Raw genomic sequence first — 23,752 nt, forward strand, 5'->3', positions numbered from 1 at the left:
TTAAGCCACGGCAGCGAAGCCAAGCTGGTTGTTGGCACGGTCAAAGACGGTGAAGTACTGGCGGATGAAGACATCACCCAGGATCCAGAGCTCGCCAGTGGAGGTGTCGAGGTTCATGCCCTCGAAGCCACTCATGCAGGCGCCATCCTCCTGGAGAAGAGAAGGGCATGGGGACCAGAGTGAGGGTTAGTGGCACTCGATGATAACCATTACGGGTTCCTTATTCTGACCGCAAGTAGCATGCAAAGATCTTCCTTTCCTTTGTTTGGGGCTGTGACACATGCTGGTCTGGGTCAGCCTGCAACTCAGCTGCTTACAGTTTGTGGGCAGTATATGCTATTATTGGAAGATAATGGAACTGTACTCTGAGCAACATGTCTCAGGACATGTCAGGTTTTGGAAGAGAGATTTGGAATCCTCCAAAATACAGCCCTTCTCATTAATCTCACCATGACCATTGGCTCAGTAGGCGGCCATGGGGTGCTTTCCTTCTCTGGACAATGGGGCTTGGCTTTGGCTGCAGGCTAAATGTCTTTGAAAAGATGACTAGGCCTGTGCTGAGCAAGGACAGTGCACTGTGAGAAACCGATTCTGTGCATGGTTTTTCAGTAAGAAGCAAGGTGTTTGTCGTGGGTCATTGGAATAAAGGTATGGTCAGACTCACCATGACCCCTTAACAATGGAAAAGGTGGGATGAACTGAGCCTCTAGTGTTCACCAAGGACTAGAAACTGAGAAAGGGTGCACCATAGTGAGAAGTGATGTGTGTGACACTGAGACTCAGGGTTCAGGTGACTGAGCCTAAACGGACCATGACCTCTTTTTGTGCCAGCATGTGATGCCTCATTTTTCCGTTAAGGGCAGTTCTCATTCACGCATTGCTTCTGAAGAAACTCTTTTCCTCTGTAAGCTGTACAGGAGAGATGTGAGTTGAATACTTGGCTTAAGTAAAGAGAAGAGTGCTTCCTATTACAGGGTTGATGTGTGACCTCGGTGTATATCGGCATGTCAGACGATTTTCAGAGTTTTCCCTTACCTCCAGAATGTAGGCACTGGCAGGTACAGGGTACTGGACTCCATTGATGGTGAAGACAATGTTGGGCAGGGAGTACATGTATGAGCAACTGACAACCATCTGGAGGGCGTGAATATGAGAGGTTAGAGTGTGAGTGGTTCATTCCTTGTGCATGTTCCTCCCCATACCTGTGGCTAGAACAGAGCAGTCGTGGTTGGACTTGCCTCTCCATCCGAGTTCTCAGAAGCTCCAATGTAGCTCTGGATGTTGGAAATGGCACTGGTGGGGCCGGCCAACAGAGAGGTGCCGGTGTCCACGATGGCTTGGCAGCCATCAGCACAAGCGATGGTCTCTCCATCCATGGTGATGCTGAGGGTGAGATGCAAGGTTGGCTCCCATGAGGCCCCAGGTTTACCCCTAAGCCGCTTATGGGGCAGAACATCTGGGATGTCAGGCTTCAACATTGGCAAAGAACTCTTGTTCTGAGTAATTTCTAATCCTAGACTGCCAGTAGCCATCTTCCCACTGAGGCAGGCTTTCTGATCCTTTCCAGGCTGCCTTTATCCTGAGAGGTATAGACAGGTGGGATTGCTATGCCACCCCTAGTATGCTGTAATCTGACCATGCTTCCTGAACCATTTGGAACTGGCTGTCCTGTCCTTGGTAAGGATCTGGGCTCCCGGAAATCCTTCTCTTTGCTTTTCTTCCCATGGACTAAGTTTCCTGGGATTTCGCTGGCTTGTCTGGTTTGCAGATTCATCGTGTGCAGGCTGCTCCAGGCAGATCATGGTAGCTGACTAAGTATAAGTGCATCAAGCAAAGTAATAAGGGTTCAGAGCAGGGTGTCCTGCAGCAGCATGGTCTTACCTGTCCACAGTGATCTGCCAGTAGCCCTCATAGGAAACAGGCACCCAGTTCAGGCTCCCAGTGTAGTAAGAAGAATCGATGCCACCAAACATGACCACGCTGCCACTCTCATCATCGCTGTGGAAAGTGTAGGGGCAGGGAGAGAGACAGGCATTCTTTCATTCATGCGTTGCATAACTGCTATGTACAGCCCAAGAGGTCCCATCGATGAGCTGCGTTTGAGAGCTAGGACTCTACTGAATGTGTGACTCACATGGGTGCTTCTTCTGTGACAGCACATCCACATAAATTGGTGCATAGGCTTTGACTTTACACTGCTGTCTCGGAGCAGTAAAGCCACCAGCTCGGGTTCACACAGTTGTGTAGTTGTAGCAGGGAGTATTACCTACAAATATGTGTACCCAAGTGTATCCTTTGCATCCTAATTGTGGTTGTAGTAGTCTTTGGGACCAGAAGAAATGTGTATTTGGGATGGTATGTCCCTAAGTAGTGGATGGTGGAGATGCTCTTCGTCAGCCAGAGCTACTGTTGCCTGCGTCTGGGGATCATTTTGATTATCGTGATCAGATGGGGGTCAGATGGCACTATTGTGATCCAATGGGACAGGGTCAAGGATCTACCATACAGGTTTGGTATTTGGGATAGATTGAACAGCATGCAAATATCTGCCCCAGACTGTGTGTTGTGCCAATATCTAGTACTTTGCTCTAGGAGTGTCAATATAGTGGCCCACAGGCAATACTTCATTCTCATGAAAGCATGTTATGTTTCAGAGTCTCCTGAAGATTGACTAGCCAAGTGCCACAAGGATAGAAGCCCCCATATAGGGGTTCTTTGTTACTGGCTTTTGCAATTTTGTAGTTCAAGATGTATGAGAGTGCTTCCAAAAATGCCCTAGAAATAATACAATTGAAGGAAATCCTATTGGTGCCTATTTTGGAGTCTGTGCATGCAATCAATTTCCAGAATGTTCATGGAACATGCATACTATTAGACAAATTACCTGTCCATTTAAAATATCTGCACTAATGTAAGCTCACATTTTATTTTTGCGTAATATGAATGACAGATTAAGGCATTCATGAGTCTTCCATCTACTGGGTGACTCATGCTGTGGCAAGGATCACAACACTTAGTCTGGATGTTCCAAGTGGGCAAGGTAACTTCACCACTTCCTTGCCCCTTCTTAGTGTTGTAGTATGATGGAGATGAATCCAGTAGAGAGGAGTAGGAAACATTCAGGGACTAGGTATGGGAAGCAGACCTCCCACACCATGACCTAACCCATGAACTGAACACCTACTCTCTAAATGTGTCTCTCCTTTCACATTCCAGACGCATTTTTAAGGCCCATCCTGTGTTCCAATCTTGTTATTTCATTGTTTCTGCTGTCAATGTTGAGCCTGCCTTAGGTGGGTTCACTTAAGTAGTCCCTTTTCTGATACAAAGATGAAGTAACTGGGCCCAGGGAGCAAATGGCTAATGATGTTATATAGCAGTGCATGAAGATTGTTTGTCAGAAGGCAGAGAGAAAGAGCAGGCATGAGGTGGATGTGGCAGCATTACTCCCGTTTTGTGCTGTTCTGGACTTGAAGGTTGACTTTGAAATTTTCAACCTTTTCAACTCATCTGCTGCCCTTCTGGCCCTGGATAATCCTTGGTTGGCTAGGTGGAAATGGTCCATGTGGGAGAAGAAGACCCAGGTCTAGCCAACTTACGAGCTCAGGTAGACGGAGAAGAGGTCCTGGGACACCAGGCCCTCATTCCACATGTTGTCAAAGACAGGTGTGGCATCAGAGGCAGAAATGCTGGGGTAGGCCAGACCCAGGATGCCATCAAAGGGAGCATAGTAGAGGAAGGAGCCGGGCTCAGACTCGCTCAGGCCAAAGATCTGGTTGGTGTCTTCAATGCCTCCAACCTGTGTAAGGAGGAAAGGGTGACAGAGATGATGTCCCCCATGAGCACATGTTCCTTGGAATACTAGTGGACTCCAGGCCTGGACCGAGAGCCATGCTGCTACATTTCTTAGAGAACTCCCATTCCAGGGTAACAGAATGTGAGACCTGGAGAGGGTCTCCTGGAATGCTTGTGGCATCTACTGGATAGGATCTTGGTGACTGATGACTCAGAGGCCACAAGATGCAACTTGTTGTGAGAGGCTGACATAGAATGCCTAGTCAAGGTGCACTTGGATTTTGGTTGGTCACCCAGCTGCTGCACATTAGAGCCAAGGAGAGCTGCCATAGGCTAAGGAGTGTGTATGGCTCATGTGATTGGAATAGGAGGAAAACGAGGAGGAGATGCTACAAGACAATTAAGCAGTTGTGTCCCTTTTCTCTACTTTTTCTTTGAAATTTAGCACTGCATTTGACTGAGCACTCCAGGAACCATCCCTATGCATATTAGACTCAGCTCATGAGCATAAGTGACAACTGTGCCACATCACTCCCTGTGCCACCCATCTTGTTGCCTGCATGGTCTCCAAGACAATACTGCTCTTTTGGGGGGCCATTGAGTGTGGTCACCAAGTTCCTGGAGGCTCCACGGCTGGCAGTGTGAGGAGGCAGAGCCCCCAGGTGCTCACATTCACAGTGTCGTATCCCAGGATGCCACTCATGCTGCCAGTGCCATAGGTGATGGAGATTGTCTCGCTAGTGGCCTCGAAGGTGGAGGAGTCATCAGGATTGAACTGGTTATGGACGCCTGCAAAGGCAAAGAGTGTCATCAGTAACCTCAAATGGCAACAAGACTCGTGAGTTTCTGGAATGGATTTCTTGTGTTGGTTGAGACTATGGAAGAGAAAGTTGACCTTTGCCTAGGATGACCTGTAAGATGACCTTTGAATGCCAGGAGACCCCAGGTTCTAATCCCTTCTCCTTGACAGTCAATATTGTTCCACTGTTTGTGGTTCATTGCTGAACTCCAGTCCTTGCAAGGGCCCCAAGCAAGCACTGAGTGCATCAGCCTTGCTATCCACATTGCTTGGGCTTTCTTCAGAGGTTAGGCTCCAGTGTGGCTGACCCCTCTGAGCCCTCAGCAAAACTTTGTATTAGACCCCCATAGGACTTCTCATCCATGAGTCCCTATGACAACTTTCAATCACCACTATCCACAGGAGCACCTATTTTGCATGCTTTCCTACTGGTAGCAGCCTGTACAAGTCTTATTGCTTGAGTCCCTTAATGACTGCCAATGTGTTCATGAGACTTGTAAAAGCTGTCTGTGTGGTGAGGAATCCCAGCACCATCTGGTGCTGAGTAACCCGAAGTGAATGTGTTGGGGAAATGGCAGACACTCACTGCAGGCAGCACTGGAGCAGTAGACAGAGGGCACCCAGAGGTTGGAAGAGCCAGTGTCAAAGATGACGGTGAAGTCCTGAGCGGGGGTTCCAATGCTGATGGTGCCAAAGTATTCAGTCTGCAGGAACCAGGACAACACAGCTCAAAGACTGGGAGTGTTCCATGTCAAAACTCACATAGTGACCACTTCTCAGCCTAGTCTGTTTCTTATGTAGAAGACCCTCCATCTCTTCTCCCCATCTTAGCACACTCCTTCAAAGCCCAGCCCTGGTCTCCTCTGCTCCTTGAAGTCTTAGTTTGTTTTGTCTTCTGTTATAAGCTGCATTCATCTCACATGCTTTCTAAATTTGTTTTTCTCTCTGGAACATAAGCCCCTGATCTTTGGTTGGCTCAATGTACTGTCACTTAATAGATCTTTAAAAATATATGCTCATTGATTAAATAGGCTTATGTTTCTGGGCTCTCCCAGGTGCCAGCTCTGCCTGTACTGAACAATGTTGAAGATCCATGCAGTTCCTGACTTGAAGTCACCTATGGATTGTGACTCTGAGTGGATCTGTTGTGTATACAGAACAGTAAGGCTCACAGAATGTGAATGCGCTTTTGAGGTTCAGCAGGCCTGGACCCTGAACATTTTGTGCAGTGGGTCTGGTGGATCTCAGAGGCCTAGCCCTTGAGCACAGGTAAAGGTGCTTTGTGCCCTCAGCCTTGTCCTATTCACAAAGATAATACAAGGGGTGTGTTGTTGGGCTGAACATGCCATTGGTTCCCCCAAATAAGAGGCAATAAGCTTTTGAGACTTAAGTCTGATCATGTCAGCCCAGTGACTCAGAGACATCTATTGCAGTTAGGATCTAGTCCTCTTCAGTTCATAGCCTTTCTATTAACTGCCCTCCCAGCGGATAATATTATCCATGGCCCCTGGGGCTCACTAGTGCAACCTCCCTTCCCTCCGTTTTTGTCTCACACTGCTCTATTCTTTTCTCAAATATGCTCAATCAGAAGGACTGGCCACAGGTTGAGCATGAGCCCTCATACTCTCTGGAATTCCCTTCATTCTCTTTGGAATCCCAGTTGCTCCTACACTGCTACAGGTCGTCCTGCATCTCTTCCAGGAGCCACTCACTGAGACAGTGGCCTCTCAGTTAATGGCCCCAAGCCTGTCATTGTTCTCATTTTCTGGTGAGGCTAAGTCAAGATCATCTTTCTTCCTCTTGGGAACTGTGGTTTTATTGAGTCTATCCAACCCAATGCCTGACCGAATACATAAGGGAGTACTCAGAATAAAAAAGCATTGAAAAAATAAACAGATAAAACACAATACACGAGAAGGGAAAGGGTGGTTGTGATTGCCTCAACTATGGGCTTCTGAGAGCCAAGCTGCAATCTCTGGCTGTCAGCCACATCCCCCCAACACCATGTCTCCTGCTAGCTCAGTCCTTGTGATTCCCTCTTCAAGCTGCTCAGGCACTCACATCCAGGTAGTTCTCCAGGCTCTCAGTGGAACCAGAGGCAAAGACATCTTTAGGGAAGTACTTGGAGGCCCGGTTGAGAGTGTGAGTCTTCAGGTAGTCCTTCAGCAATCCCTTCTCAATCAGGTTCTTCCTCAAGGACTTCTTTCTGACCAGGGGTACCCTGGGAGAGAATGTTGGCACATGCATGATTAGGAGAGAAGGAGTAGTTGGTGAAGACTCCAAGCTGAGATGAAAGACAAGAAAACTTGTTCATGAGTGAAAAAAGGTGTTGCAGAGATGTTCCCATCAGTAAGTCAAAGCGCACAGAGGGACATGAGCAGTCATCTAGCGATGGGACTGACCCCAAACCCTGGTAGATGTCATGGCTTGGTCTGTAAACCGTGTCTATAATGTGGTGACAGAATTGAATTGGAGAAAGGGACCATGAAGGAAGACTCCATATGGGGAAAAGCTGGAAAGAATGAAAGGAGGGAAATGGGTGTTACATGGGGGTGGGCAAGGCAGTAGATGCTGGAAAATCCCCCTTGGAGCCACTGTTCCCTTTGGCAAAAGCCAGACTCACTTGTGCACGATGCACTCAGAGAGTGCCAGGAGACCGAGCAGCAGCAGCCACTTCATGGTTCTTGCTGACTCCCAGGTCAGTGGGGAAAGCAGGACAAGTGGAAGGTGTATAGCAACAGGCAAGAGCCGCTGCTTAAATAGCGGCCCCTTGCTGACTCTAATAACCCTTATCAGTGTGTAAAGGCCACCTGCTATCACATTTACCAGAAAATGTTCTGATAAGGTGACCCCTGCCCCGAGTCATGTTCTGAGATATTGCCTATTCAGAATCCCACAGTTGGAATTCTGTTGCAAGAACAAGATGCCGTTGAGTGGTGGGTATGTCTTATGGAATGAGATGGGGCTGGTTGCAACTTTCCAATTTGCTAAAATGCCAAAATTGGTGATCGGAGCACAGAGTGCAACACTGACCTGATGCTGGAGGATTAATGGCATTCTAGGAGAGCAGATGTGCTACTTAAAGAGACAGCATTGCTGAATATTCAACCAAAGTTCATGTGGGCAGTGTGTGATTTAGGATGAAAACATACTTTCCTATGCGGATCAGTTACTTCATGTGGAGACTTTTATTTTCTATGCTTGGTTCCTGGCTCATCATTCCTTTTATGAGGCACAGCTTTAGAATTTTTCTTCTCTGGAGTTTCATAGAACTCATTCGCATGCCTTTTGTGAGCCCTGGGATTTTCCCATAGTGGATTGTAAGATCCTCCTTACCTCAGAGGGCTTCTGCAGCAACCACAGGAAGAAGACCCTTGGAAAAATCAAAGCTGGAACCTCACCCATATATCAGCAATCATACCCATGAAGTTCCGAGAACCTCCCTACAGGTGCTGTCTGCTGGGCTTCTTGAGAGCAGATCCTCTGGTTTCTGGGAGTATGAACAGGAAGTGATTTATATGCTTGGAGAGAGCACCCTGATGGGCACGATGGAGAAGATGGCCTGAAACCCTTCCAGCCCTTGCCATTGCATCTCCTCATCTTGCCATCTATTTCCGTCCTTTAAAAAGTGCTGTAAAGTGTATTTCCCTGAGTCTCATGATCCACTCAGTAAATTTAGTGAACTAAAGGATGGGGCTGTGAGAATGCAAATGTGTAGCCTATTAGTCTTGCATCTGGCTCTATAGTGAGCCAAGGCTGGAGATGAGCCCTACTTCCGGGATCGGTGGTCTCCTTGGGTAGATATGTTTTGACCTGAATTTTGTTAACTGGGCTGTTGCTTGGTTGTTGTTGATTCTGCAGAATTGGTAGTTGGGAGTGTGCAGAATTTTCCCTACACCTCATGCACCAGCTGTGAGCTGTGTTGGGAGGGATCTGTGGAAGAAACCAAGACTGAGATCTCACATGCTCTGTGTTGATGTTGTCTCCACAGGTTAGGAAATGGCCCTGACTCAAGGGACAATGGGCTTGGGGAGAGAAAGTGTCAGAACATAGGTTTAAGGAGCTTGATATTGTGATTGGCCTCATGGTTATCTCTGGTGTGTCAGCAGTTTTTCCTCAATCCATTCATGGCTGTCCAGATCTCATTGGAATCCTGGGGTGGATCCAGCACTCTAGGGAACTAGTTGAGTATTTGCAGCAGGAAGTGCAAACTGACAAGAAAACAAATCCAAATTCAGCATCCCATTGATATTTCTTCCTTATTGGCTCCAAGAAAGCAGAACTGGGTTTTTGTCTCCACCTGTCACACTAGAAACTCTTTAGAAACTGCTCCCCTGGAACTTGTCTTGGAAGAAGGTCTCATCAGAAAACAGGCAGGAGCATAATGGCCTCAGCAATTTCTCTCCTGAGCTTGAGTCAAGTGTGAAGCAGATAAAGAACCATGCTCTTGTTTTCACTGTGGATGTCAAGGTCACCAAACCTAAGATCATGCAGGCTGTGACACTGATATGGCAAGGTCATCCCCCTGAGGCAATGGAGGAAATGTGCTTCAGATGCCACTGGCTCCCAATTAGGATATTTTCATATCACAATACAATTAACATCCACAGTAAACCCAGATAGCTCATTGAAATGCATGCTCCTTCCACAAGGCCATGTTTTTTTGTTTTTATTTATTTATTTTTTAATATATATTTTTATTATACTATTTATGTATCTGAGGTGAAGGGTGATATTGAGGGAGAATCCCCACCCAGTCTCCCACCCGCCCAAAGTCCCGGATGTGGAGCATGCTCTGAGATACTTGCTCAAGTGGTCTTAATAGTCCTCCAGTTATGGATCGCTGCCAGTCTCACCACTCCCAGCTTGATTAGGTCATTGAAGAATCCACTGATTGTCACAGTCCATCATAGAGTCTTCATTTGCCCAGTATTTCGTTGCCCAACATTTAGCTGAGGTGGTTGATTGACCTGTTCCGTCCTCCATCCCCTCCTGGCCAGGGCTCTGAGTCCAGCAGTTCGATTGGGGAGATCACCAAAGAAACTTTGAGGTATTCCCAGATCAGATTCCCGCATGTTCCAGCAAGCACCGGGCCCAGCACAGTCCATCGCCATGATCAGCTGGGGGTTGCAATCACTGGGCTGGCTCTGGTCTCAGTCCCAACTTGCACTGGAACCAAGGGTGTTGTAGTCCAGCCTGGTTCTGCCCAGCATGCACTCGACTCTTTCATCAACCAGTGGGGGCTGCAGCCCTGTTGGGGCGACCCACAATAACCCCCACTAGGCCCGCCCCCCACCCTGGCCTGACAGTATGCATAGCAGAGTAGTCCAGTCTGTCCCGCTTCCCATTTGGCTCCTGTACCTGTCAATGGGCATTGAAGCTTAGTTCCCTCCAGCCAACTCAACTCTCCAGCCCTCAGGGATGTTGCTGAGTTCCTCTCCTTCTAGCCACCCCAGCCCCCGTCCTAGTTTTCATGCCCTCCCGTGGGAGTAGTGACCCAAGAGGGGGGGAACCCCACCACTTCCCTCCCAGGTCTCTCTCAGTCCCGGTTTATGCACTCTTTGGGTGGTTCTGTGATTGGACTTGACAGAATTAGCCCCCAGTGCCAGCTTCTGCCAGCTGATGCTGCGGCTAAGATCAAACAACCTTCACCCACTCCAATTTATGCTAGAACCGGCAGGAATAATCAGCCCAACCTGGCTTCTCCCTGATCTAGTCCACGTGCAGCGCACAGGTGTTGCAGCCTTGCTTAGTCTGGTCTGTCCCCATCCCAGCCCACGCTATCCAGTGAGAGTAGCTGTCCGGCGAGGGGACCAGCCTCTCAATCCCCCCGCTGGCTCTGCCCTCTCCCTTCCTGGTTCTCACGCGTGTTGGTTGGGTGCTACGTTCAAATCCAGTACAGGTAATCTCACCCTGGCATTCCATATTGTGCACTAGTTTTTGTCGCGACCAAACCTGGCCCGACCCACACTCTCCTCTGGTGTTGGGGTTTGTCACTGGATGACATGAACTGATTCAGCCTGGTCTGCCCCTGATCCATGCCAAATGTATGCCAGTGGGAAACTTTCCATGGCCTATTCTGGGCTGTTTCCTATCATGCTTCTTGTGCTTATTTTGCGCATATCAGGGAGTCCATGAGCCAGCCCTTCTCAGTTCACCTTCTGTCCTAGCAGGAACAGTGGCTTTTCATGGCTGGCTTTTACCCCATTCTGATTCTTGTTGTTGGATGTTTCACCCCAGCCATAAGGCCATGGTTTTAACAACACTGAACCAGGGATCCAGGGGAACTGACCTGACATAGACCACTAAAGGAAGTTTGCAGCATGAACCCAGTTGGTGTAGCTTGAGGGCATCTGACGAGATAGACTACAATGAATTGTATGGCCTGGCATTGTATTGCACAGGTGTCTGGCATATGTATTAGGACCAAGGTGTGCCAAAATATCAGGTTTGTGATGGCTCTCCATGAAGGTGGAGACGTGCATGAAAGTGGAAAATGGAGCATGAATGTGCGTATACCACGGAACATGCATCGTTCAGACAGGCTTTAGGTGAAGACACTGTGTTTCATTTACCCACAGGCTGAGGGAGCAGGCATGACGTCTGGCTGGACAACCAAACCATCCTTTATTTATTGTTGTAGAGCAGAACGTGGTGGTAGCGTCCTACTGGAGGCTGCTGTTTGGAAAGTGATGGTGGCTGGCATAAGATAAAAATTTATTTGAATAATGGGTCATGCTGCCTGGGGATGAGTTTTGTGTCTCTCCTCAAGTTGTGTTAGGGGAAGACATTGAATCTGACTTTGGAATGTTCCTCTACATCATGTTGTAGAACAGACTTTAGTACAACCTTCCCTTCAGGTGAATTCACCTGGATATGTCCCCTGTGAGCCTGGGACTTTCCTGGAGTCCTCAGAGGGTGCAATGCATGCCACAGCCCCTGGTGGGACACCATGTTATGATGGTAATCTCTTGTTCAGTCTAGACTATGGCTTAGGACACCATGTTGAAGACCCCTCCCTGTAGCCGGTGGTGGGTCCTTGATGGAATCTGCCACTGTGATTGACTGTGCCTGTGTGTGAGGGATTTGAAATGATTTTGACCCTGAAATTCCTCTTGTGTCTGAGAAGATGTCAGTAAAAGTAAGGGAGACGAAGGTCCCAGTTATTGCAAATGGTTTTGTCCAGGGTCAGTCTCTCCCAGGAGTTCAAAAATGCGATAGAAGCAGGGAGTTTGTTTCCCTACAGCTGAATGTGGAACTGTTTAGAATTCACTGGACACTCTTTTGCCTCCAGAAGATGCAATGGGAGGAGCAGGGAAGTCTCTTGCTTGACCCCTTGGTGGTCCTTTGGATAATACTGAAGGCAGCTGTTGGAATGTGAAGGATAGCTAATTCTTCCCACGTGAGAGATTTGAGACCTAGAGGAAGTTGGATGTGCTTAGGGACGGACTTGAGGGAGCAGGGCAGACTATCTCTAGCATGGTGCTGATGTGATTAGGATATTAGTTTGCATGTGAAAAGTCCTACCGTAGGCACATGGGTTAAAGGGTCATTCCCCAGGGTGCTGCAGTTGAGAGTGGTGAAGCTTCTTGGGATGTCCTTGTAGTGCTGGGTTCACACTCAGGGAGGATGTTCTCATGTCCTTGTTGCTGAAGGCTTGAGTCTGGAGTCTGATTCTCCGAGTCTTTTGGTTATGTCAATATTCTCAGTTTATCTCTCTTATGCTCCATTGATCTCAGCAGAAAACAATCCTGTATAACGGCATTTAGATTTTAATGAACCACATGTGAGCTAAGTAAATATCTTTTCCTCAAAAGTGGATTGGAATGTTCTTTAAGAGCCAACTGCTTTCTTATAGAGCTCCTTGTTGTAGTTGAGCATGGATATTCATGCATCTGTTTAATTCACTTTGTTTGATATGGATAGGGCCTGGAGTTTACGTTTTTTAAAATTCTTTTATTTTGGTAATCTTTACATAGTTGATTAGGGCACAAAAGGTCAAGGGCTTCAGGAAAGTGGGTAAGACCATTGTTTCCACATTAATATATTTTTTATTTCTGTATCCATTATAAGGGAAGAGATAAAGGGAAAAACCCCACCTAGCCTCCCACCCATCCCCGGTTCACGGCATGGAGCATGCTCCAAGGGTTCTGCTCAAGCAGTTTTGATTGTTTTGATATTTTGAGGATGATTTCAGGCAAATGCATGGCGGTGGGTCCCTTTCAGTGCCCTGGTCTGGGGTGCTCCCTATTGTGGTTCTTGCACTCACAAGCAGGGTCTGTGTCTTGTTAGAGGAGTTGCCCAGGCTTCTCCATCAGAACCTCTCCCAATGCCAGATCTCGTGCATACCAGTGGGTCCATGAGCCAGCCCTAGTTAGTCCACCTCCTGTGCTACTAGCAGGGACAATGGCCTGGCTTTTCACCTACCCATTCCAGTTCTTACTGTTGGATGTTTCAGCCCAGCCAAGGTTCGTGCATACCCGGACACTGCTCACTCTTGGCTCAGTAGGGGCAGAGACCTAGCCTGGTCCATCCTACGTCTACCCTGGTCCTCCAGAGCACCAGATGGTGCTGGAGTCTAGTCCGTTTAGGTGTAAACAGTCCAAATCTACACTTGTGCCAAAGGATATGGCAGGCATATCCAGACTGGAATGCACTCCCGACTCCAGCCCCCATACTCACCAGTGGGAACCCCAACCCAGCCAGGGTGTTCTCTTACCTCCCCAGCCGAGCCTGTTCCCAGCCTTAAATCATGTGTATGCTAGCAGTTGTTCTGACCCAGCTTGGGATAGTTCCTCACCTGTCATATCCTTTGCCTTTGATGCTGTGTCTTGTCCTCCCTGGCTCAAGCAGACCAGCCAGTGAAGGAGCCTAGCTTGGCATGACCTGTGTTCCATCCTGATTTCTGTTGCTTGTGAGTTAAGGTTTGCTTAACTCTCCTGGTCCACTCCCTTGCAGTTGCAGTTTGGCCCACCCCACATCCTGTTTTAGGATGCACATTCAGGTGGTGCTGCCTTGACCTGCCCAGACTGTTGTTGGTTCCTTTACCCGTAAGTGATGGCAGGTTGCATGGTCACACCTAGCTTAGCCCATCACCATTCCAACTCTCAATGTAACCAGCAGGACATGTATCTCCACAGGGTTGGGCTCAAACTTCCCTCAGAGAATCTACCCCTGAATCTGGTTCTCTTGTGTGTTGGTTAGTGTCTTAACCCTGCCAAGTGTGACCTGTCCCCTGTTTCACCTCTCAGTCAGGTACTGGTACCTAGCCCTGCCAGACACACCCCCAGCCATAGCTTTCATGTGGATTGGTGTGTGGCAGTCAGTCATGCTCTACACTAGCAGCCTATCTCAGGATTTCCATGTGGCTTGATGAATCAGTCTGGCCCAAATAGAACTTAAGGACTCTCCCCTGCAAACACTCAGATTTCAGGCCCCATGCTTGTAAGCAAGTTCCGTGGCCCCACTGCTAGGAATCACAAAGAAATCGTCCATCACCTACACTCACACTAGCCTTATCCCTGGATGTCCCAAAGCCTAGGACTTGTGTGACAATGGTGCTGATGGGCTGAGTCCTGGGGATTGGGTCCGACCTGGCCCGAGTACTCTGCACAAGTGGGTCACCACCACTGTGGAGGGCTGCTGTCACCTGAGCCGCCAAGGTTGAATTCCCTGGAATTTACTTTTAGCCAAGAAGATTCACAAATCAGATAGGCCAACACTGTTGGTGTTGCAGCATATAGAATATGAACTTGTGTCCTGCTGGTCATGTCTCTGTGCATTGTGTCCCTGCCGAGTCTCATGAAGGACGTTGCACTGTGAGGCAGCCCCCATGGCAAGGCTTGAGGATGATTTCAGGCAACAAGTAGAGGAAATGAGAGAGCCTGTTTTCGAAAGTCCATCAAGAAACTCCATCCTGACAACATGTTGTGAGTGTGACAGCAGAACCTTGTCCATTAGAGAGGTTCCATGAGACATAAGACCTCCCTGAGCCACACCAACAGCCCAGGAGGTGCTAACCTGGAGAACCCACATCAGCACAGAGGCTGTGAGGTCCTGGGTGTGTAGCACTATGAGTTAAATGTGTGTGAGTTTGTCATGAGCAGCAGCAGCCAGCGCTGCAACCCTCTTGAGAAGTTTGCCAAGACCCAGCCATGTGCCTCACTCACCTTTTCTCTACTCTAGACCATTGTTAGAGCACATTATGGTGACCTCTTGGTTGGTTTCTACACATATCTTCGTTAGACAATACTTGAATTTCTTTTTTGCTACTTTTATGAAGAGTTTGATATGTTCTTTTCCTTTAAATCACTTTCTTTTTTATCACACTTGAAACAGAGAAGTGGCTCAGTGTCCACCTCAGATTCTCATAATGTGATAGTGGCACTGGCAGGATTGGTCCTGGTTCTCAGAAGAGCTCTGTCCTTGGGATGTTCATGTCCCATTAGGTTTCTGTCACAGGTGAGTGTCAGTGGACATTCTGTGATGGCTCATGCAGGGGTTCCCAGAGAAGCCAAGTGCCAGATTTATTTGTTAATCACAATTTCTTTGGAGACAACTGGGAAATTGTTTGATCAGCAGCAAAGAATAAACAGCACTTCGGGCCAGAAACCCTCCTAATCTAACTGTGCCAGGCTGGCCCATGAGAAGATTGGGCAACAGTATTTACCCAGCCATTAGCCCTGCTTGGCACTCAGTGTGGCTGTGCCTTTCCTTGAGGGACGAGGAAGATAGAGTCTCTAATGTAGTCGTCATGCTGCCAGGAGCCCAGGTGTTCAGCAATGTTCCATGAATGTATCAGATTCAACAATGGAGTGAGGTTGAACAAACCACTGGGTACTAGGTTGTGATGGAGCCATTATGCATGACAGGTACTATGGAGCTGGGTTGCTTAGCAGTGAGACACCTGGTGCACTTAGTTTTCCATCTGGGTCTCACCAAGGATAAGGCCTTCTCCACATAAGAGCACCATGTTCTTCACTTCCCAGCCCCATAGAGAAGCAGGCAGGTGGTTAACATTCCATTTACAGATGGTTTGTTTTAATTCCAGTAAACTCATAACCTGAGAAGAGATCAGTTGTTTCCTGGAGAAATGGAGTTGAAAGCAGATTTCTTCTAGTTGAAAAGTTTCTGAAGTCTGTGTGTAGTTTTTCGTAGTACACATTTTGTATAAATGTGTTTAAGTATTCAGTATCATACTATAAAGATTCTTTTGAGTCAAGAAACAATTTGGGAGCAGAAGGGGCTCTAATGGTGGGAGCAAGAAGCCAGCCCCATGACATCTTCCAGGCTGCTTGCCGGGATCCAGCTCCAGTTGAGTTCAGAACTCGAGAAGGGTGCGTGGATGAGGCGTAAAGAGGAAAGAAAGACAGACTACTAGGATTTCATCATCATAATGGACAATGCGGGAAAGCTGTCCGCTTTCTTTATACAGAAAAAATCAAACTCTGGCTCAGACTTGTTACATCCTGGTCAAGTGGGTGTTTCTAAGGATAATTCTGCCATTTGTTTCACCTAAAAAGAATAGAAGTTCCTGCTACAATTCTTAATCTACAAGTTAATCTTGTGTCACAAAGAAAAGGGGAACCTAAAGATCAAGGAAAAAAGGAAACCCTAAATATAGGTCCCTTGATTAGCATAAGGTCAGTGGGGACAGCCAAGACAGTAGGGATAATAGAAGGTCCTTTTGCAAGACGTTATTATTATTGACATTAACCTCCAAGCTCACATTGAGTAAAAGGCCAACTCCACAGTAGCAAACAATGCCTGGATGGATTAGAATTCCTCCACAGGGTGGTCAGGTGTCAATGCAAAGGGAAGTGGAGCTGCATTCAGGTGGTTGTAGAGACATCCACTGGGCCCTGCCATACAGCGGGAAGTTCCTTGCGGCCCTGCCTGCAATGGAACAATACTCTTCACACCTTCCTGTCTCCCACATCCACTGCACGGACCCCAACAGCTGCTTCTTGATCTGCCCCTTCCATGGTCCTGGTGCTCATGAGCTGGTGCAGTGTCATGGCCTCCGGAATGCCTTTGTGACATTTCTACACATATCAGGGAAGCCCTCAGTGGCGAGCTGTGTGTCCTGCCTCTAACATGCATTTCATGACACTCACAGTATGGGCTGTGTCAATTAAGCATACACAGGCCTCCCCCATCTCTTTCCATTCAAATTTTTGTTCCCCTAGAGCCCATCATGGCCTGACATTCACATAACGGCCAGAGTATACCTACCCCTACCTCTTGTTGCAAAATGATTGTGGTGTTTAATTTTGCCATGTGTCTTGTAAGGGAGATTCAGTTATATACCATGCTTGTTGTGGCAGTCATTTTCCTTTTAATCATTCCTACCAGTGTAAAGAGAGAATTTCTAACTTGTATCATTAGTTTATTTGGGAGCCAGACTATCTTCATCCATCTGCAGCTTCCACAACCCATAGAGTGATGCCATCCTCTTGCTAGGAAATTGGAAGGCCGAATGGACTTTGAGTGTTATCAAGCTCACCTACACCGGGGCTCGGTGCCCAAGGCCTTGGGCCATTATTTTCTTCTTTCCCTTGTGTACGAACATACAGCTGTGTTAGCGTTAGAGCACTGAGACTTCAACTGGTGCTCCTTTCCATGAACTTAGGGGTGGCCTGTCATCCAGTTTAGATCCCTAAACCGGATTGCCTCTCAGAGTGAAACAGCTTGTTAAGCAGCATGTAAAATAGCATTGGAAGAATGAACACATATCTTTGTCCCATGCTGTAACGAAACTGACAATACAGACCTCTTATATTGCTGTTGTCTAGACTTCAGCTGTGTAAAGTACATGGAAAGAGACTAGGTCCACAGAGAGATGTGGGTAAAGGGCAATGAGTGTCATGGTCACGTGGAGCAACTCCTTGAGCTCAAAACACAGGTTCTACTGGATTTCAAAGAAAGAGAGAACTGCTGGGTTGGTTTTCACTGCTCCAATTCTCTGTGGATATAAATCCTTTAATGTGGCTGCTTTTGCCCATTGTAAACTTTGAGGAAAATGATGAAGTAACTCAAATCATGGCTGAAATTTCCTATTAGTGTGTGCCCTTAGTTTCTTAATATTACATGCATAAGGTCTGGAGCTTGGGTACTGTCTACATTTACTTGCTCTGAAAATCTATGCAGTCCTATGCAAGCAGGTCACTGTGATTGTTCTAGAACCCTCCTGGCAATCTGATTGCCAATGTGCTGGTGTCCTGACCATTTTACCTGTGTCATGCCATTCACCAGCTGGCAGCAGGCTGTGTGTACTATAGCTGATCTATATGTTTTGCAGGTGTGCAAACAGAGCTCTGATAAGATAACTTTGCAGTGCAGAGTATTGTGCTGAAGCCCAAGTCTCTCTGTTTTCTGTTTGTGACCCTGTGCTGGTTGGTGCTCTGCTCATGTGTCTCCAGGTGGTCAAACGGAGGCTAAACTGGGATTTACAGAGTTGATCCACATTTGCTGGCATGCAGACACATGCTGCTTTCCACTGAGCTACCTCTAAGGAAAATCAGCTTTAAAAAAATTGGAATTTGAACTGTTTCCTTCTGATTCATTTTAGAAATATTTTTTAAAGTGGGTTTTGTCTGTTGGTTGTGAATAGGGGTAGAATAGTCTGAGGGCAGGGTTAAACAGATGGAGAATTATGAGTCAGGTGACATGAAGAGAATACAATTTTGAGACAGAGGAGAGGACAAGCCAATGGCAGATGAACATCTTGAGACACAAAACATTGGGAAGAATAGAGACAGCAGAGCAGTGTCATACCAACCAGTCAACCCTGCTACAATTGGAGCTCATTGATGAGAGCCTCAGCAGGGGCCAGGTGGGATGGGGAATTCAGTGTCAGCTCAGGAGGTGCAAACAGGCACAGAACAGCCATTCAGATGTGCTAAATCTGCCCATGGGCATAAGCAGAGTGGCGGAATGGCAGAGCATTATCAAGCAGGCGCAGGAATACAGGGATTTCTTGACTCAGACCCTTCAGCACTGCAACAGGTGCCATTTTGTGGTCAAATGGAAAAGGTTGTTGCGGGCTGGAAACTCAAAGTGAGCTGCCCATGCGCTGAGCTGCGAGCAAGCTTTCTTCTGCTTGAATGCAGTGCCCTTGTCCCACAGGGAAAACAGTACCAGTATTGCATTTTGTTGCTGCCACCAAAGGTAGGATCAGTTGATCCCCAGATCTTATGACAAGCATGTCCAGACCCATATCAGCAGCACATTAAATGCCATTTTGTGTACTGAGGGACAGACTGTGAGGTGAGCTGCAATGGTACTAAACCTGGATTGAACTCACTTAGGGCTCAACACATTGAAATAATTCCACAGGAAAAATACTACTTACAACATTATATCCTACTGGTTCTGTCCTACTGAAAGAGTTTCAGATGGATCTCAGCCCAAACAACCTACAAGACCAACATCACCGAGAACTCTGATTTAGGACAATTGATGCCTTTCCGATACCCAGGCACTGTTCGCATTGTGAGTGGGAGAAAGACTGTGTCTTTAAGCTCTGGCTCTAGCACAGAGACACAGGGGCTGGTGAAGTGTAGTGAGGATCCACTCAACAACATCTGTGAGGGCTGGATGGTTGAGTTGATTAGATAGAACTAAGCTTTAATACCCATTGACGGGTACCAGAGCCAAATGGGATGGGGGACAGACGGGTCTTCTGCTACACATACTGGCAAACCAGGGTGGGGGGCGGGCTTGGCGGGGGTTAATGTGGGTCGCCCCGACTAGGCTGCAGCTCCCACTGGTTGATGTAAGGGCAGAACCAGACTGGACTGCAACACCCATTGGTTCCAGTGCAACTCGGGACTGAAAACAGAACCAACCCAGCAGTTGCAACCACCAGCTGATCGGGGTGATGGACTGTGCCGGGCCCTGTGCTTGCTAGAACATACAAAAAACTAATCTGGGAATACCTCAAAGTGTCTTTGGAGATCTCCCCAATCGAACTGCTGGACTCAGAACTCTAATCAAGAAAAGACAGAAGACAGAACGGGACAGTCATTCATCTCAGCTATATGTTGGCAGCAAATTATGGGGCAAACGGAGACTTTATGATGGACCATATCAATCAGTGGACGACCTCATCGAGCGAAACGGGCAGCGATTCATAACTAGAGAACTATTAACACCACTCGAGCACATATCTCGGAGCATGCCCCACATCCGGGACTTGGGGTGGGGGGAAACCGGGTGGGGCTTCTCCCTCAATGTCCCCCTTTACCTCAGATGCAGGATGGAAACAATATGGACATAATGGCATTGCCCACTTTCCTATCCCCCTGAACCTTTTTTTCCCTTTTTTTTTCTTTTTCCTTTAACTGTAATTAACTATGTAAAGATTGTCAACAACAATACAATAATAAAAAAATAAATAAATAATAGAAAAAAATTATAACTAAAAAAAAAAAAAAAGTGTAGTGAGGATCCTTGTAGGTGCACAGCAGTGAGGCTGAAGCTGGGGCTTGGAGTTTGTGGTGGATGCTAGCACAAGAGCCTGAGACAGAAACTTGCTGTAGGGAGTGATACAAGTGACTCCCAACAAAGAACCAGGTGCCTTATGGAAAAGTAAAATTGACCTGTAGCCCTGTGGTCACTGCAGCTTAGAAGCAAGTCCTAAAGAGAGGATTCTGCTAGTCAGAATTGCAATGACCAAGAGCAAAAGAAGAGACAGAGGCACAGTGAATATGACTGATGCCTCCCAACAAAGGAACACAAGCCTTTGTCAATGTCAGGAGGAACTGAGGAAGACATGGAGGAAATGGGGCAGAAACAAGTTTTAATTCTTATTTTAGAGCTTCTTAGCCAAGAATGAGGAGTACATACAGGAGTTCTAGGAGTGAGTCACACAGGAAAGAGCTACAAGAAATGAGAAGAATGCTGACATATTAGAAATTATGAGCAAAAATGGAGCAAATGAAAAATCACTGGAGAGCCTCAATAGTAGAATGGGTGAAGCAGAAGAAAAGACTGTCAGACTTGGTGGTATTTCTTGCAAGAAAGGGAAGCAATCAAGAGGGTGGAAGAAGAACTCAGTCAAGCCAAGTATAGTGTTCAAAAGTAAAGGACATTATGGAAATGGCAAATATAAGGCCTGTGGGAGTTGCAGAAGGAGCAGAATGAGCAGCTGGATTTAAAGATACATTGAATGTGCAGCAAGGGGGAAATGACCTGCTCATTGCAGTGGAAAACCATATGCTTTGCTTGTGCCTTTTCTTCTAGCTTCGTCTCTGCTTTGTTGAAAGGCTTGGTAATAAAAGGAGAAAGAGGCAGGGACACAGAGAGAGACACTGAGACTTTAGAACGACTACTTCTCTCCCCCCATGCAAAAGATAGCTAGAGTGTACCAGGCAGAAGCCTAGAGGCTGGACTTCAACCTGGGTCTCCTCTAGTTGGCAGGGACATAGCACTAGACCAATCATTTGATGATTCCCCAGTTGGGCATTATAGAAACTGGAACTGCAAGAGGAATCTCTTTTTTTTTTTTTTTTTTTTTGTTATTTTTTTTATTGTATTTTTTTGACAATCTTTACATAGTTAATTACGGTAAAAAACAAAAGGTTCAGGGGGTATAGGTAAGTGGGTAATAGTATTATGTCCATATTGTTTCCATCATGTATCTGAAGTATAGGGGGATATTGACGGAGAAGCCCCACCTGGTTTCCCACCCACCCCAAGTTCCGGATGTGGGGCATGCTCTGAGATCCTTGCTCAAATGGTTTTAATAGTTCTCCAGTTATGAATCGCTGCCAGTTTCACTCGATGAGTTCGTCCACTGATTGACACAGTCCATGATAGAGTCTTCATTTGCCCAGTATTTCACTGCCAACATATCGCTGAAATGGTTGATTGACTTGCTCTGTCCTCTGTCTTTTCTTGGCTAGGGTTCTGAGTCCAGGAGTTCAATTGGGGAGATCTCCAAAGAAACTCTGAGGTACTCCCAGACCAGATTCTTGTATGCTCTAGCAAGCACAGGGCCCGGCACAGTCCGTCACCACGATAAGCTGGTGGTTTCAATTGCTGGGTTGGTTCTGTTTTCAGTCCTGATTTCCACTGGAACCAATGGGTGTTGCAGTCCAGCCTGGTTCTGCCCAGTACATACTCGGCCCTTGCATCAACCAGTGAGAGCTGCAGCCTAGTCGGGGCAAACCACAATAATCCCCACCAGTCCCGCCCCCTACCCTGGTTTGCCAGTATGCATAGCAGACTAGTCCAGTCTGTCCCTCATCCTATTTGGCTCTTGTAGTTGTCAGTGGGTATTAAAGCTTAGTTCCATCCAACCAACTCAACTCTCCAGCCCTCACAGATGTTGTTGAGTGCCTCTCTGTCTAGCCACCCCAGCCCCCGTTCTAGTTTTCATGCCCTCCCGTGGGAGTAGTGACCCAAGAGGGGGGAACCCACTATTTCCCTCCCAGGTCTCTCTCAGTCCCGGTTTATGCACTCTTCGGGTGGTTCTGTGATTTGACTTGACAGTGCCAGCTTCTGCCAGCTGATGCTGCGGTTAAGCCCAAACATCCCTCACCCACTCTAATTTATGCTTGCACCAGCAGGAATAATCAGCCCAGCCTGGCTTTTCCCTGATCTAGTCCATGTGCAGCGCACAGGTGTTGCAGCCTTGCTTAGTCTGGTCTGTCCCCATCCCAGCCCAAGCTCTCCAGTGGGAGTAGCTGTCTGGCGAGGGGACCAGCCCCTTAATCCCCCCACTGGCTCTGCCCCTCCCTTCCTGGATCTCACGTGTGCTGTTTGGGTGCTGCAGTCAAATCCAGTACAGGCAACCTCACCCTAGCGTTCCATAGTGTGCACTGGTTTTGTCGTGACCAGTCCCGGCCTGATTCACACTCTGTTCTGGTGTTCAGATTTACCAGTGTATGACATGAACTGATTCAGCCTGGTCTGCCCCTGATCCATGCCAAATGTATGCCAGTGGGAAACTTTCCATGGCCTATTCTGGGCTGTTTCCTATCATGCTTCTTGCACTTACCTGCAGGGACTGTGTCCTGCCAGAGCAGTTGCCCAGGCTCCTCCATCAGAACCTCTCCCAATGCCAGATTTTACTCATACCATGGGGTCCTTGAGCCAACTCTATTCAGTTCACCTCATGCCCTAGCAGGAACAGTGGCTTTTCCTGGCTTGCTTTCACCCCATTCTGGTTCTTGTTGTTGGATGTTTCAGCCCAGCCATGGCTCATCCATACCCACGTACAGCTCACACATGGCTCAGTATGGGGTCGAGACCCAGCCTAGTCAGTCCCACATCCACCCTGCTTCTCCAGGACACCAGATGATGTTGGGGTCTGGCCTGGCCTGGTGCATCCAATCCCAGCCCACACTAGTGACTTGGGAGATTGCAATTGTTTCCTAGATAGAATGCAGCCCCCATTCCAGCACACACGCCCCTTGGTGGGAACCTCAACCCAGTTAAGGTGTCCCCTTACTTCCCCAACTGGGCCTGTTCCTAGCTGTAGATCATGCACCTGCCAGTGGTTGCTCTGACTCAGCTTGTCTCAGTCCCTCACTTGTCCTGGCCTCTGCCTTAGATAGTATAACTTACTGTCCTTGACTCAAGTAGCTATCTAAGCAGTGATTCAGACAACCAATACCCCAGAGCTCCCTATCAGGCGGCCAGCAGGCAGAGCCTGGCAACACATGGTGCACTGGCCTCCCTGGGGGAGGCCGAGGACTCATTCACTGCCTTGCAGCAGTGTCTTTGGCAGGAGCCCCCAGCATTGGGTCCAACTCGGCAGGGGCACCCCCCACAGCCGCCAAACTGTGAGGAGCAGCACTTGCCCCTAAACCCCGCAAGAGGAATTTCGATTTGAGGTTGCACATTCTGAAATGGGATACACATGTCCCAACAGCTCTCTTGAACACTGCGTGAAATGGACACCCAAAACCTATTCTGGTTCCATTGAAGAAAGGAGAAGAATCGCATGTATTCTTAGATAAGAGTCAGAAATTCTTGGTTGAGATCTCATCACAATCTAGACCCACAGAGTCTTGAGTGTCTGCTTCTGTCTCTTTCTACTTCAGATTGAACAGATAGCAGAAACCCCTCCTTGCCTAACTGGAATTCCCATCCTTGTAATGTGGAAGAGACAAAGCAGTGAAAAGAAAAACAACACACACATTTTGATTA

The 23,752-nt window shown here is 47.6% G+C and overlaps 1 protein-coding gene across 1 annotated transcript; it reads right to left on the minus strand.

Annotated features, from left to right (window-relative positions):
• On the minus strand, nt 1-7,273 carry LOC131480047 (pepsin-3). Its single transcript, XM_058662416.1, has 9 exons — nt 7,218-7,273; nt 6,656-6,815; nt 5,181-5,298; nt 4,466-4,584; nt 3,600-3,799; nt 1,882-1,998; nt 1,239-1,383; nt 1,036-1,134; nt 1-150 (listed from the first exon to the last, which is right to left on the minus strand). Exons 1-9 carry the CDS (start codon nt 7,271-7,273, stop codon nt 1-3), a joined length of 1,164 nt encoding a protein of 387 aa, XP_058518399.1.
• Between the last annotated feature and the right edge of the window lie 16,479 nt (nt 7,274-23,752).

Source organism: Ochotona princeps, chromosome 4 (assembly GCF_030435755.1).
Source record: "Ochotona princeps isolate mOchPri1 chromosome 4, mOchPri1.hap1, whole genome shotgun sequence".
Classification (NCBI taxonomy): Eukaryota; Metazoa; Chordata; class Mammalia; order Lagomorpha; family Ochotonidae; genus Ochotona; species Ochotona princeps.